Source organism: Siniperca chuatsi, linkage group LG12 (assembly GCF_020085105.1).
Source record: "Siniperca chuatsi isolate FFG_IHB_CAS linkage group LG12, ASM2008510v1, whole genome shotgun sequence".
Classification (NCBI taxonomy): Eukaryota; Metazoa; Chordata; class Actinopteri; order Centrarchiformes; family Sinipercidae; genus Siniperca; species Siniperca chuatsi.
Window position 1 is genome coordinate 9592321 of NC_058053.1, and position 12271 is coordinate 9604591.

Below are 12271 nucleotides of genomic sequence, written 5' to 3' on the forward strand. Positions count from 1 at the left end.
TCTCTGAATCCTCCACTAAGACTGACTTTGAAGGTTACTATTTGTAATGCACTCAAAAACACACCCACACTCAATACAAACATGCACACACACCCAGATCAAAAGCCTCAAGGCCTACTATTGCATGAAATACAGCTGGCCTTCTAAACGCCAGGCTTTTGTAAACGGTACTCATTTCTTGCTCTAATCACTGTTGTGGATATTGCCAAATTGCCCACTGTTCCACGGAATTACTTGACTGAACCCCACAACCGTGGCTTTGATTTGTTGTTCAACCATCTCAGATGTGAATACACCCTGTGGTCTGTAAATGAGAGCTTGTGTTGTTCCACCAGCATCCCTTATTTAGACATCATAGCACTCATTAGGTGGATCAAGCTGATATCAAAGTCAGAACACAGACGTCGATGTTTTGGAGAATGCCGGGACCATCACAGTGTCTCTGTAATGACATGTCTGCCGTCTATTCAGCTCGATTGTTATTTCACTGTCATTTCTCCAGCGACTTGTCGGTCGACCTCTCCTGCCATGTGATTTCTTCGGCTTTAATACTTTCCTCACTGTCCTCTTTTATTTGATGTTTGGACAAAATTAATCCAATAGATTACTGTTTTTTTGCACTTTGGAAAGATGTATTTATAATATAAGTGTGTGTCATCTAGAGGAGAAAGCTGTACTCACAGGACAGCAGGGCTCGTAACTATGATGCTGTTTGAATTCATCAACATTACATTCTCATAAGCCTATTTTCCTTAAAAGCTTTTGCTTTTGTAGTCTTGTTTTAGCATTTTCACAAAACACCTGAAGAATAATAATAATGACATCTGATTTGTGAAACATTTTTAAGCAGGTAGCATTATCACCCTGACACAGTTTAAATGCTGTCACTCACTACAGCCCTATGTACACCGCTTCAACATGTGGAGAAACCCAAAGCTTGACAGGCCAGCCATGCCTGGTTAGGGTTGCTAAGTTATGATTGGCCTATCACTGTTTTGGGGGAGGGGCTTAGTGAACAGTCAATTGAATGATTTAAATAAGCATTTTGTGTTGTGTTTTTCAAAACATATTACTGATGTAATCAAACCTTACTCAGGACCAAAACATATTAATAACTTAGATGTTGTTGTGGTCCAGTTTTAGTCTGTTTATTAAAATACTTGTCAGTCAATTTGGGAATGATGGCAAGTTCCCATCCTGTGTTTTGGATTTTGGTGGTGGGCTCACAGTAGCCTTTTGTTTACATGTAGATCACGGATTGTCCCTTTTAAAACTCACAGGAGATGACTGACTTGTGCGATGGATATTTTCTGCAGTGCAGCAGTTTAGATGAGAAGCATAAACAAAGAGATGATGTGTCCCCCACAGAGACAGCTCCTCTGATAGGTGGTGACGTGAAAGCTCATTTAAAGCGGCCTCTCTCTCATTGTCTTTTGTTTTCTTTTGAAGGAAGATTAAAGAGTCTCTTATGCTTTCTGATATTTCAGTGGGATGGTAGTACTATTGAGCAGCATTGTGCAGGATTTGTGTGGTGGGTGTTGGGAATTCATTCAAATACAGCTTATCAAAGTCCATGAGGGACTGAGCCAGCAGACTGCATCCTGAGGTTTGTGGGTAATATTCAGTAACTTGCCCAAGCAGACACACTGCTTGTCTATTGTTCCATATCTCTGCCTTCATTTCAATGCACCGCTAGTATGATCTTGTCACAGCCAGTATGGTCATGTTCATGTTTATGTTCATGATAGGAATCTATTCTCTTCCAGGTTTACACCAGATATGGGAAATGCTACACTTTTAATGGCAACAAGACCACATCCAGGAAAACCAAGCAGGGCGGAATGGGAAATGGGCTGGAGATCATGTTGGATATCCAGCAGGATGAGTATCTGCCCATCTGGAGAGAGACAAGTAAGCCTCAAAACTATTTGTTCATTGTAATCCCATCCTATGCTACAGCATAAGATACCTCTGCTGGGCTTTAAATCAAAAATAACCTGTATCCATTTCTCTGGGTCACGTACTGTAAATAATGCATTTTTTGATTGCATTCCTGCAACCTGGAAAATGTTATTTGTAAAAGGAAATTCTTGAACAAAATACACTACCTCAGATTTGTGCTTGCATTGTGGTTGTCAGATAATATTAATGCCTGCTGGCTTATTTTTTAAACATGACTGAAATATAGTTTGCAGTTAGCGTCAAACTGAGTCCAAGCTGTCAGATGAGGCTGCCATCTGAAATTCCCTTGTACGCTCCCTTTGCAACTCTCCGTGCTCGCACTCTGTTTCATCCTGAAGATGAGACGTCCCTGGAGGCCGGCATCCGAGTTCAGATCCATAGTCAGGACGAGCCTCCCTACATCCACCAGCTGGGCTTCGGCGTCTCTCCGGGCTTCCAGACCTTTGTTTCATGTCAGGAGCAGAGGGTAGGTCTTCTTCATCACTGTCCCTGCTCCTCCAGCTCCCCGCCCCCACAGCAAATTACTGTTCTCCCTGCAACCATTCACCGCGGGTGGTTCAGATTGGGGTCTAATAAATCTCTGTGTGCTTAGCTGACCTACCTGCCCCGGCCCTGGGGGAACTGCCGCTCCACCAGCAAAGAGAAGTTCCCGGGATACGACACATACAGCATCAGTGCCTGTCGCTTGCTCTGCGAGACCAACGAGGTTCTGCGAGTGTGCAACTGCAGGATGGTGCATATGCCTGGTAAGATCACCTCCTACCTCACGTTTACACAGTGTGTTAGTAACTGGTAATTCATGCTCTCAGATTAATGTCAAGTTATTGTTACAGCAGAAACTGAGAATGAAAAACCTGATAACTAAACCAAGAACAAAATGTATGTGTGGTTGGAACAAGGTCATGAAATAGCATATTTCATATAGTAACACAACTCACATTGGAAAAATCAAAGTATAAAATGCTCCAACAGAATTAGTATTTTCAAGCATTTCCCTCTGTTTTTAAAATTGTTCGGTCTAGCGTAATTGAAAAAACAGTCAGCCAGCCAGCCCACTATTTGCATGATATTAGATGACCTATTGTGCAAAACAAGTCATCATGTTTGGCCCACTTGAATAATTCCAGCACAGATATAATTTGGGCTGCCACATGCCTGACCTTGATGCTTGATATCTGGAGTGGAATGTTCTTCAGCAGTGCTGGCAGCTCTCTGGCCAGTGACTCTTCAGACTACACAAAAGTCTCAATGACTTTTGGATCCACTTGTTCATACATCTCAGCTGTTTTGGAATTCTGTTGTACTCCCATATTAAGTATTTTGATTAATTATTATTATTAGTCCTGGTTGTTCTCGTTCTCGAGTCCACTGATTTAGCATTTAACAATCAATTAAAGATATGTGGCACAAAACAAAACGTGATTTTTTCATGAATCATACGTAGTGTTTTATTATTTTTGTAATAATTTTTTGGACAAATTTAAGATAGAAAAAGAATGCCTTTTTTTAATGGGGCCCAGTTTAGTGTAAGCAATTATTATAGTGTTTGATACTTATAAAAATGAAGTAATAATTCAAATGGCCATTAAACATTATCACACAACATATCTGATTGCAATGTATCCTAATCTCACTTGAATTCAGACTGAAATAATCACAGAAAATGACTTAATGCAAAAAAGTAACTTTATTTAGTAATTTAAGAAACACAAAATTAATCAAGCAGTGACAAACAAACTATAACAGAGATAAACCTATGGTTGAATTATGGTCAATGGGATATGGATATGTGATGATATGAGCAGAGTAGATTGATAGAGAAGATGTGACACAAAGTTCTGTGTGTCAGGTTGTCAGGTAGAAACTCTTTCTATTAGGACATTTGTCACTTTAGTTCCACCATTTACGCAGTTTGTCCGTTCAGCTTGGGGATATGTTGCAGAGGTGAGTCTGACAAACACAAAGTAAGATGCCTGGACTTACTCAGCGTGTACGTCATCATGGCCAGGGTGAATGAAGTCAAAGAGCTGAGTCACAAACTGTTTGACTGATGTGACTGATAAGAGGGCATGTTTGAGGTGGTCGTGTTTAAAGATAAGGCAGGAAACTCACAATGTATGCAGGCTTCCATAGTTACACAGTGCAGCTGACATTTGCAGCCTCATTTAGCATGATTGAAAATATGAGAAAATTGACTGATTTGAATAAACAACACAGTATGAGACATTTGATTTGAGGTAGAAACAAATTTTAATACTAATTTCAACCCATACGGCTATAACTAACTGATGCATTATGGAGTTTTGACAAAGGAAATCTCTTCACCAGGCTATAAAATAAAAATGCTGTGGTGCTCAGGTTAGGCATTTACATATCAGTCACACATTTCAAACTTCCATTTGCAGGCTGTAATGACTGGACCAAAGTGGTGGTCTAATGTAGAGAGAAATCACAGCTAATCATTTGATAACTACAAGCTATGAAGCGGACACCTTTCTAATCAGTTTGTGTGCTCTGCAGGGTGGACAGTGTCCACCTCACTACAAGATCGGGATTGTGTTACAATAATCTATGAGAGTGATTTGGGGAAAACTAGCTAAGGTGGCTGTTGACTCACATATCAAACTGGTTACTACATGGAAACATCTTACTGCTTTCACTTTACGGAGGTCTCAGATCCAAACCTATAAAAAGCCTTCACCAATCAGCTGTCTGGAGAAACTACCCCTCTTTCAGAAATAGTCTTTCAAGCAACAATTTTTCAAATGAATGAGACAAGAAGGAAAAAGGGACTACAGAGTGGGAAACTTTTGAATTAATAGATAGTAAGGGCTGTTCAGAGAGCAGAGGTGTTTAGAGAGCAGCAGAACCACTTTGCTTCCCGTGATGATGTATCACATCAGATATGATATTTATTATATCAGATATAATAAATGTGGAAGCATTTCCAGGCCATTTGCCCAGTCCGGCTCTAGAAGAGGGCTTCTGTCAGGTAGTGGGTAGCTTGCATACTTCACTGCACTTATCAATAGTGAATAAAATGTATTATTACATATTAAGTTTGCTGAAATTCTTTCATAATGTTCCAGAGAGCAGTTGGTGCAAAAGCTCACCAAGGGAGCATGAATTGAAAATTGAAAATCTTACAGCTTCGATGTGACAACACAGTACTGTACCAAGGTGCCTCGCACAATCTACAGTATCCATCTTTTTCTCCAGCAGTCCTCTGTAGCCACAGCAGCAGCGCTACCATTTTCTGCTACAGTTTTGTGTTCAGCTCAGATTTTTTTTTCATTATAATAGTTTGCTTTCGAGAGAACAGCACAGATGTTTGTGATCCATTTATTTCTAATACTCAATTACATATTCCAGCAACTGTTTACAGTCTGCTTATCATGCCAGTAAACTGTCATCAGCATGTGTTTACATAATCCCACATTTGTTTACAGTCTGTTGCTTCTAGTTTTTCAGTCTAGTTTTATTGTCTTTTTATAGTTTCTGTGTTTAAGTTTTTTTCCTTTTATTGCACTGAATTAAATTGTTGTTTGTTTATTGTTAGCAGGATATCACAAAAATGACTTTGTGAGATTCCTAAAATTTGGTTGAACAAGTGAGTCGATTTTGAGGTGGCTATTTGTAAAGCACTTTATATTTTTGCCCGTGACTCCTGAACTGTGAGGTGTAGAAGCAAAATTGTGTTTTCCTGGATTCCTGAATATTTCAGTATTTCAGCCTATCTCTATATTTGGATGACACCCCCCCCCCTCCCCAAAAAAAAGCTTTTAAGTTGCTCTTGTTCTTCATGTGTGGACAGCATACAGAGACACTGCACAGCTCTTGCCTCCACGCACAAAATCTAAAAATGAAATATACAAGATGATTTAAAGCGTTTTTTTTTTCTTTTCTTCAATCAATAATGTTTAATGATGACTCATATGGTGTCAAATCATTGCAGGTTATTTCTACTCATTGAGAAAAAAAATATGACCACAACATCATACTGAAAGACAGAATAAGTCTAACTGTATTCGGAACTCCTCATATTATCAGATATTATTTCACTGTGTATTAATCAACATTTCTTAGTGACTGGGAAGGAGACTTCCACAAAACATTAACCCCATGAACATTTCAGACAGACAGACAAACACACCTCTGCCAATTAATTGGGCTGCTGATGAATACCTGCCATTAATGGCCTGGGCAATATGATTGTCTGCGACGAAGTGACTCATTGATTGTTTTTTAAAGACTTTCTAAATATGCCTCACGGCCAGCATGCTCCATTTCTCTGTGCAATCAAGGACAGACGTCCAAGATGGGCCAGGCTCCGTGGATGGAAGTCGTCCTCTGTGTGCCCGCCTTCATTTGGAGATGAATAATAAGCTGTGGAGTGTTGTTCACAGCCATGGTTCCTCATTGCAGCAGACACGGGTCACTGATCATTTTGTTTCTGATTGATCAGACTCATTTTCTGTTCTCCTCTCCAGGAACTGCAGATATCTGCCCTCCCAGTAAAATCAACTGTGTTGACAAAGCACTCGGTAAGAAACAATCTTCCTTCATTTCTTTTTCTCATTACAATAGGTTCCCCCAAAGGGAAATGGAAACACAATCAGCAAATATGATAAGGATTTTTTTTTCTGTAATACAAATACCTGGAGGTAGACTTGATATTTTGAAATGACTTTTCCTCATTGTGATTTAGTCACTTTAGAGCTTGATGGCTGTGCTGCTTCCATTGTTGAACTGTTAATATTAAACCAACGCTCCATTCCTGCATATCTCCAACCCCTAACCCCCCAACCCCCACCCCAGCTTTGACTCTGATCTCACTCTCCTCCACCAGACATCGTGACTGAACAAAGGTGCCTTGGTTTGAAAGGCATTACAGTTGCAGTAAAAAATACTTTTTTATGGTCATGGCAGACATATAAGTACAATTATCATTTCTCAGCCAAATAAGCCAGAAATTTAAATTTAATTATGTCTCTCTTTGCTGAATTCAGACCCTATTCACAATATGGTTGAATGAAATCTTAGATATATCTTACAAGAATGGGCCATATTCATGTGGGTCATATTCCTGAATCAAATAGTGTGAATAAATTCACCCTCCATGAAAGGTAATAAATTAGAATATGATTTATATATTTATATTGCAATGGTGTTTTGTTCCCATATCAGACAAAGAATATATACTACTGTGCTCCTGCATACACATAACCTAATTGTTAGAGTTATAAAATACATAAATCATAAAATTATAATTACTGCTTTTAGTGCTCCCTCTTTCCATTTTTGTCTGGACTGAATGCATTTACAATTTGAAAAGAGGGATTAGGAAAAGCTATTCACTCTCCTGTGTGTACATAGTGTTGTTTTAGAGTTAGGATTGTGATGTGAATAGCTGTTTGGTAATCTGTGAGCAATTCACTCTCACATGTTAATTGGGTGTAAGTCTAGGTATGTTTCGCAGAGCCTGTAGTAGCACTTACTGTACTTCATTTATTTTCTGAACAAATGCCGTAACTGAATTACTGTAAACACCATTGCAACAATGCAAACAAAATCTATGAAATAATACGGTTAGACTAACACATCATTTTGTGTTGGTATATGTTGAACAGTTTTAATGGACACCTGTCAACCATCAGAAACATATAATTTTGTAATATAAAGTATTTTAACAAACAACTAAAGTTGCATCAATCAATATTTTTATTTTAACAATGGATCAAAAGACTGTGTAATGTGAAAGGGGTTGCTCATAGTGACAAACCCACAGATAATTATCACCTGACTCTCTACGGAGCATTTTAGCATCTTTTAGCTAATTGTTTTAGTTTTACTGTTTTGGTTCACTCTCAGCGCTTTCATCAACCTTGTTTCCAGCTGTACCAGGCAGCTGTTTTCAGTGAAGTAGTATTGATAAACCCACTGTATGTATGCCCAGCATCAAACCACACAGACAAAGTTAGCGAGTAGCCGGTGAACATATTGGAGCATTTAGCAACTAAAGATCCAGATATTTGTCTCAAGAGTAGGTATAGACCAAAACGGAGCTAAAAGAAGAGTAAACATTGGACTTACATTCACCAGGTGGTCAGACACAAGACTCCAAATGAATGCTAATGCTGCTTCTGGATGTGTAAATGGGCAACCATTTGCTAACAAGTTACCTATAGCAACTTTATAAGGTGATAATATGTAAATGTTGTTTTTACAGCTTGTTCTGCTGCCCCCAAGTGGTTTCATATTCTTATAGGACACTCTCCCTATCCTTAACACTTTGATTGTTTTTGCCTCTAGATTGTGTGTGGTATCTTGTTTGTTTCTCTGGTAGAGTGATTGCCAACAAATCAGCATTGAAACTGACCCAGTCTATGTCCGTTAAATCACTGTTTCCTTTGTGTTGCAGCACAGCAACAGAAGAACACTGGGGACAGCTGTCCATGCGAGACGCCCTGTAATCTCACCCGCTACGGTAAAGAGCTTTCCATGGTCAAAATCCCCAGCAAGGGCTCTGCTCGCTATCTCTCCAGGAAATACGACAAGTCAGAGGACTACATCAGGTACGACAGGAACCTTCAACAAGACTAAACTCACGTATGAGCAGTGATGTGGTGCTCAATAAAAAGGGCCATAAACTATGACCTCCAGTCTGTGATCACTAACAGACAACCATAAATATAAACAAAAATCAATTATATTTTCATACAAGCATCAATTTATATTTTGTCTTTAGGTAAATAGTTTATCTTCTTTGAATTAGAAAGTCTGGTGATAGCAGGATTTTCAGGCACCACAAGGTCATTACAAGTATATATGTATAATGTTTAAATTTGATTTAAATATAAAAATATATTTATTATACTGTAGTATAAAATTCTGAGATATTGTACTCTTCCTGGTCTATCAGTCTGTTTGACGGTCTGTCAAACACAAAACAAAATATTATTACTAAAGCTCAGAGAATAAAATCGTCATAACACTGAGCGTGAAATTTCAAGTAGGCTAGATGTTTGAAATAATCTTAACACTTATTCTTAACACCTTTATGTCCATATTACATCATGATTTACCCTTATGTAAGTAACTGCAATATAGCTTGGACAAGTACACACTGTACAAATCTGAAGATTTATTTGTTACAAAAGAGACCTGTTAGAATTTTTTTGTGTAGGTTACAGATACCACACAGATTCCCTTTTTATAAATTCTGCCATTCTTAATGTTTTCCAACTCAACAAACTGCAGGTTGTTCAGTTTATACATTGTTATATCAAAACACTCTGTCTTCTGTCTTTAATGATTTTTTTAACATATTTAGAATCAGAATCAGAATCAGAAATACTTTATTGATCCCCGTAGGGAAACTCTTTAGCTATTTAGCACTAGTATACACAAAACCAAACTGGAAACAGTGATCAGCTTCAGTCATCATTTTCAACAACTTCAAATGGCCAAGTCAGAATTACTCACAGAGGTCCGATCTGAAATTCAATCCCATTAATTTTATAAACTTTTCCCCAGAACGTTTTTTAAAATGTGCTTTTTTGTTTTGAAAATACATCCATGACAATATTGTAGAATAGGGGTTGCACAGATGATTGCATGATTGTTGTCTGTAGTTACTTTGCTCCTGAAGTTTGATGTTTTCTCCTCAAGGGGACCCACATGATAACCCTTTTGGATTTTTGCCTCTGCCTGCCAACGTTATTGTATGATTTTTCTCTTGTGCTTTAACCTGTTAGAATTTTGCTTTTACTTTTTATATTTTGTTTATGTATTTTGCAACTAAACAAACCCATAATCTGTTGGTAAAAGCTGTGAGATGTGCTTAAAAGCTCCAGAAAAAAAGCTAGTAAGTGGACCTTGTGTTAAGATTAGTTTGTCAAACATCATTATATTGTTTGTTCCATTCAACACATTAATATTGTGAGGTGTAATGAACATTGTGACTTCTAGCGACCACTAGCAACTTTTAATCCTGTTCAACATGTTTTATGGAACATTTACCGATATTCAGATTATAATGAATTCACTCACTTACAGTGTACTTATACTGTAATTCCTCTCAGTGCCTGATAGTCAGGGATGTGGGAGAAGGTAAACACTCCTAAACCAAAGAGCTCATGAAGCCTCACAACACTTAATATTACCAGACTTTTTAAATCCAGAGAGATCAGAGTCGTGGCAGTGACTGAGCATGCTGTCAGTGCTCGTTCTGCTCATCTCAGTTAAACCCTGAAACACCTCATTATCTCACAATCAATGGTTAGATCTGTGTAAAGCACTGTAGGCCTGACAATGCCATCATGACAATTTACAGTGAGCATGAATTTGACTTGTGAATTAGAACAATGTGTATTTCACTTTGTTTGACATTTACACTCTACTTGCTTTTCCAGAGACAACTTCCTGGTTTTAGATATCTTCTTCGAAGCTCTGAACTATGAAACAATTGAGCAAAAGAAAGCCTACGATGTTGCAGGTTTATTAGGTAAGATTTCTGTCACCTTTCTCTCTCTTTTCTGAATATTTAAATAGACTTGCTGGTGCAGAGTGAAAGGCGTTGTTGTTGTTGTTGTTCATTACCATTAGTAGCAAACAGGAACTGTTTTGGCATTATGTCCATTGTGCTTCTCCTTAAATACTCTTTCTTTTCAGGTGACATTGGTGGACAGATGGGCTTATTCATTGGAGCCAGCATCCTGACAGTCTTAGAAATATTGGATTATATCTATGAGGTACAGTGTCTGTGCACGTCCATACACATCAGCCAATCACTACGTGAGATCAGAACTAGCTGTGATATAATTAGTAATAATTAACAGCTATTTTCCTGCTGGATTTCAGCAAGAAATCTGTTGCAACCGACGGTAACTATTTACAAAACACATTAGTGCCTTCATTGTTTATTTAAATTTTCCTCAATATTGGTAAAATGTATTTATATATTTTTGATATGTGTGTTAGTACACATCACTGTTCTTCCCAGACACAATCATCAGAAAATCTAAGGACAGGCAGTGTAAATGTTGCACTTCTTATGCATGTGAGGAGTTTTATTTGATTTCAAGGCTGGAGAAAGTAATATCCGCTCAGGTCTGTACTGAGGACATGCCGCTAATGCTGGTCATGAAATGACCTCCTGTCTTAGCTATATCCCATTTAAGCTTTTCTAACCAGGCGCCTGCAGACTGCCAAACATGTATGAATAAAGCAAAATCAGAGGGGGGGGGCTGTAATGCAGACTTCACAGTGAATGAACTCTTCACTCTGCTGCATCTCTTGTCTCCCTCGCTCATCTCTGCTCTTTCACCCACTCTGCTGCTGTGCTATGGGTGAAAGCAGGTGATCAAGCACCGGCTACAACGTCTGCTGAGGCCACAGAAAGAGGAGAAGAAGAGCAAGCAGCAGACCAGCACTGTTGCAACAGTGGGTCTTGAGGAAATGAAAGCAAAGGTACAGCACATACTGTACTGTAACAAATGGCAGTTGCACTGTTTTCATGCCGAGTGTACAACTTTCCCTGCAGCACTGTAACTTCATTAGGAAACTACAAGGGAATAATTCAGGGAGAAGCAAATTACTATTTTCCCACTTGTAAAATAATGAAGAATTTATTGTTCCTAATTAGTCTTAACCACTGTGCAAAGCTCATCCACTGCTGGAGCTTGGATTTGCTGTTGCACAACTTTATTCTGAAGTTGCTTATATCTGAACAATAGACTTCTTGTCTCACATCTAACCATAACTGTATCTCAATTCCATACTACATATTAAAACTATAGCAGGAATTTCATTTTGAAACGAGTCAGCCAGAGAAACCAAAAAGACCATTCATTTTGTTACCATTCGATATTTGCGGGTTTGATTAGGTTTGGATGGTGTGACTCACTAGCATCAAATTCTACTTTCCAGTACAGATGTAGATACCGAATTAGCTTTAGAATATGGACAGAAACCCCCAGTACCTGTACACTGTATATCCATTAAGAATTCACAGAAAATTAATTCAAGCTAGCCTGGAATTCAGCTCTCTATTAATTTAACTCATATAACTTAAAACACTTAAAATTAATTTACACTCACACAGCTACTATTGAGATAGCCACTGGCAGTGGTAGAATGTAATTTACTCAAGTATTGTACTTAGGTAAAATTTTGACATACTTGTACTTTACTTGAGTATTTCCATTTTACACTACTTTATAGTTCTACTAAACTACATACAAACACTCCACTACATATATTTCAGTTTTTACATTTAAAAAACACCTTATGCTTATATGATATGATG

General features: G+C 38.2%; 1 protein-coding gene across 4 annotated transcripts in view; it reads left to right on the forward strand.

Moving 5' to 3' along the window:
- Positions 1 to 12271, forward strand: part of asic4a (acid-sensing (proton-gated) ion channel family member 4a) — an 85641-nt gene that overhangs the window by 64177 nt on the left and 9193 nt on the right. For 2 of the 4 annotated variants that reach the window (XR_006380134.1, XM_044216785.1), the window contains exons 2-9: positions 1767 to 1911; positions 2301 to 2428; positions 2555 to 2708; positions 6453 to 6506; positions 8384 to 8537; positions 10377 to 10468; positions 10636 to 10715; positions 11320 to 11433. Coding sequence is in view for 2 of the 4 variants with exons in the window: in XM_044216785.1 (XP_044072720.1) it covers positions 1767 to 1911; positions 2301 to 2428; positions 2555 to 2708; positions 6453 to 6506; positions 8384 to 8537; positions 10377 to 10468; positions 10636 to 10715; positions 11320 to 11433 (921 nt within the window). In the remaining 2 variants the exon portion in view is untranslated. The remainder of the gene's footprint in view (positions 1 to 1766; positions 1912 to 2300; positions 2429 to 2554; positions 2709 to 6452; positions 6507 to 8383; positions 8538 to 10376; positions 10469 to 10635; positions 10716 to 11319; positions 11434 to 12271) is intronic. The other 2 variants (XR_006380135.1, XM_044216786.1) reach the window with 1 other exon arrangement.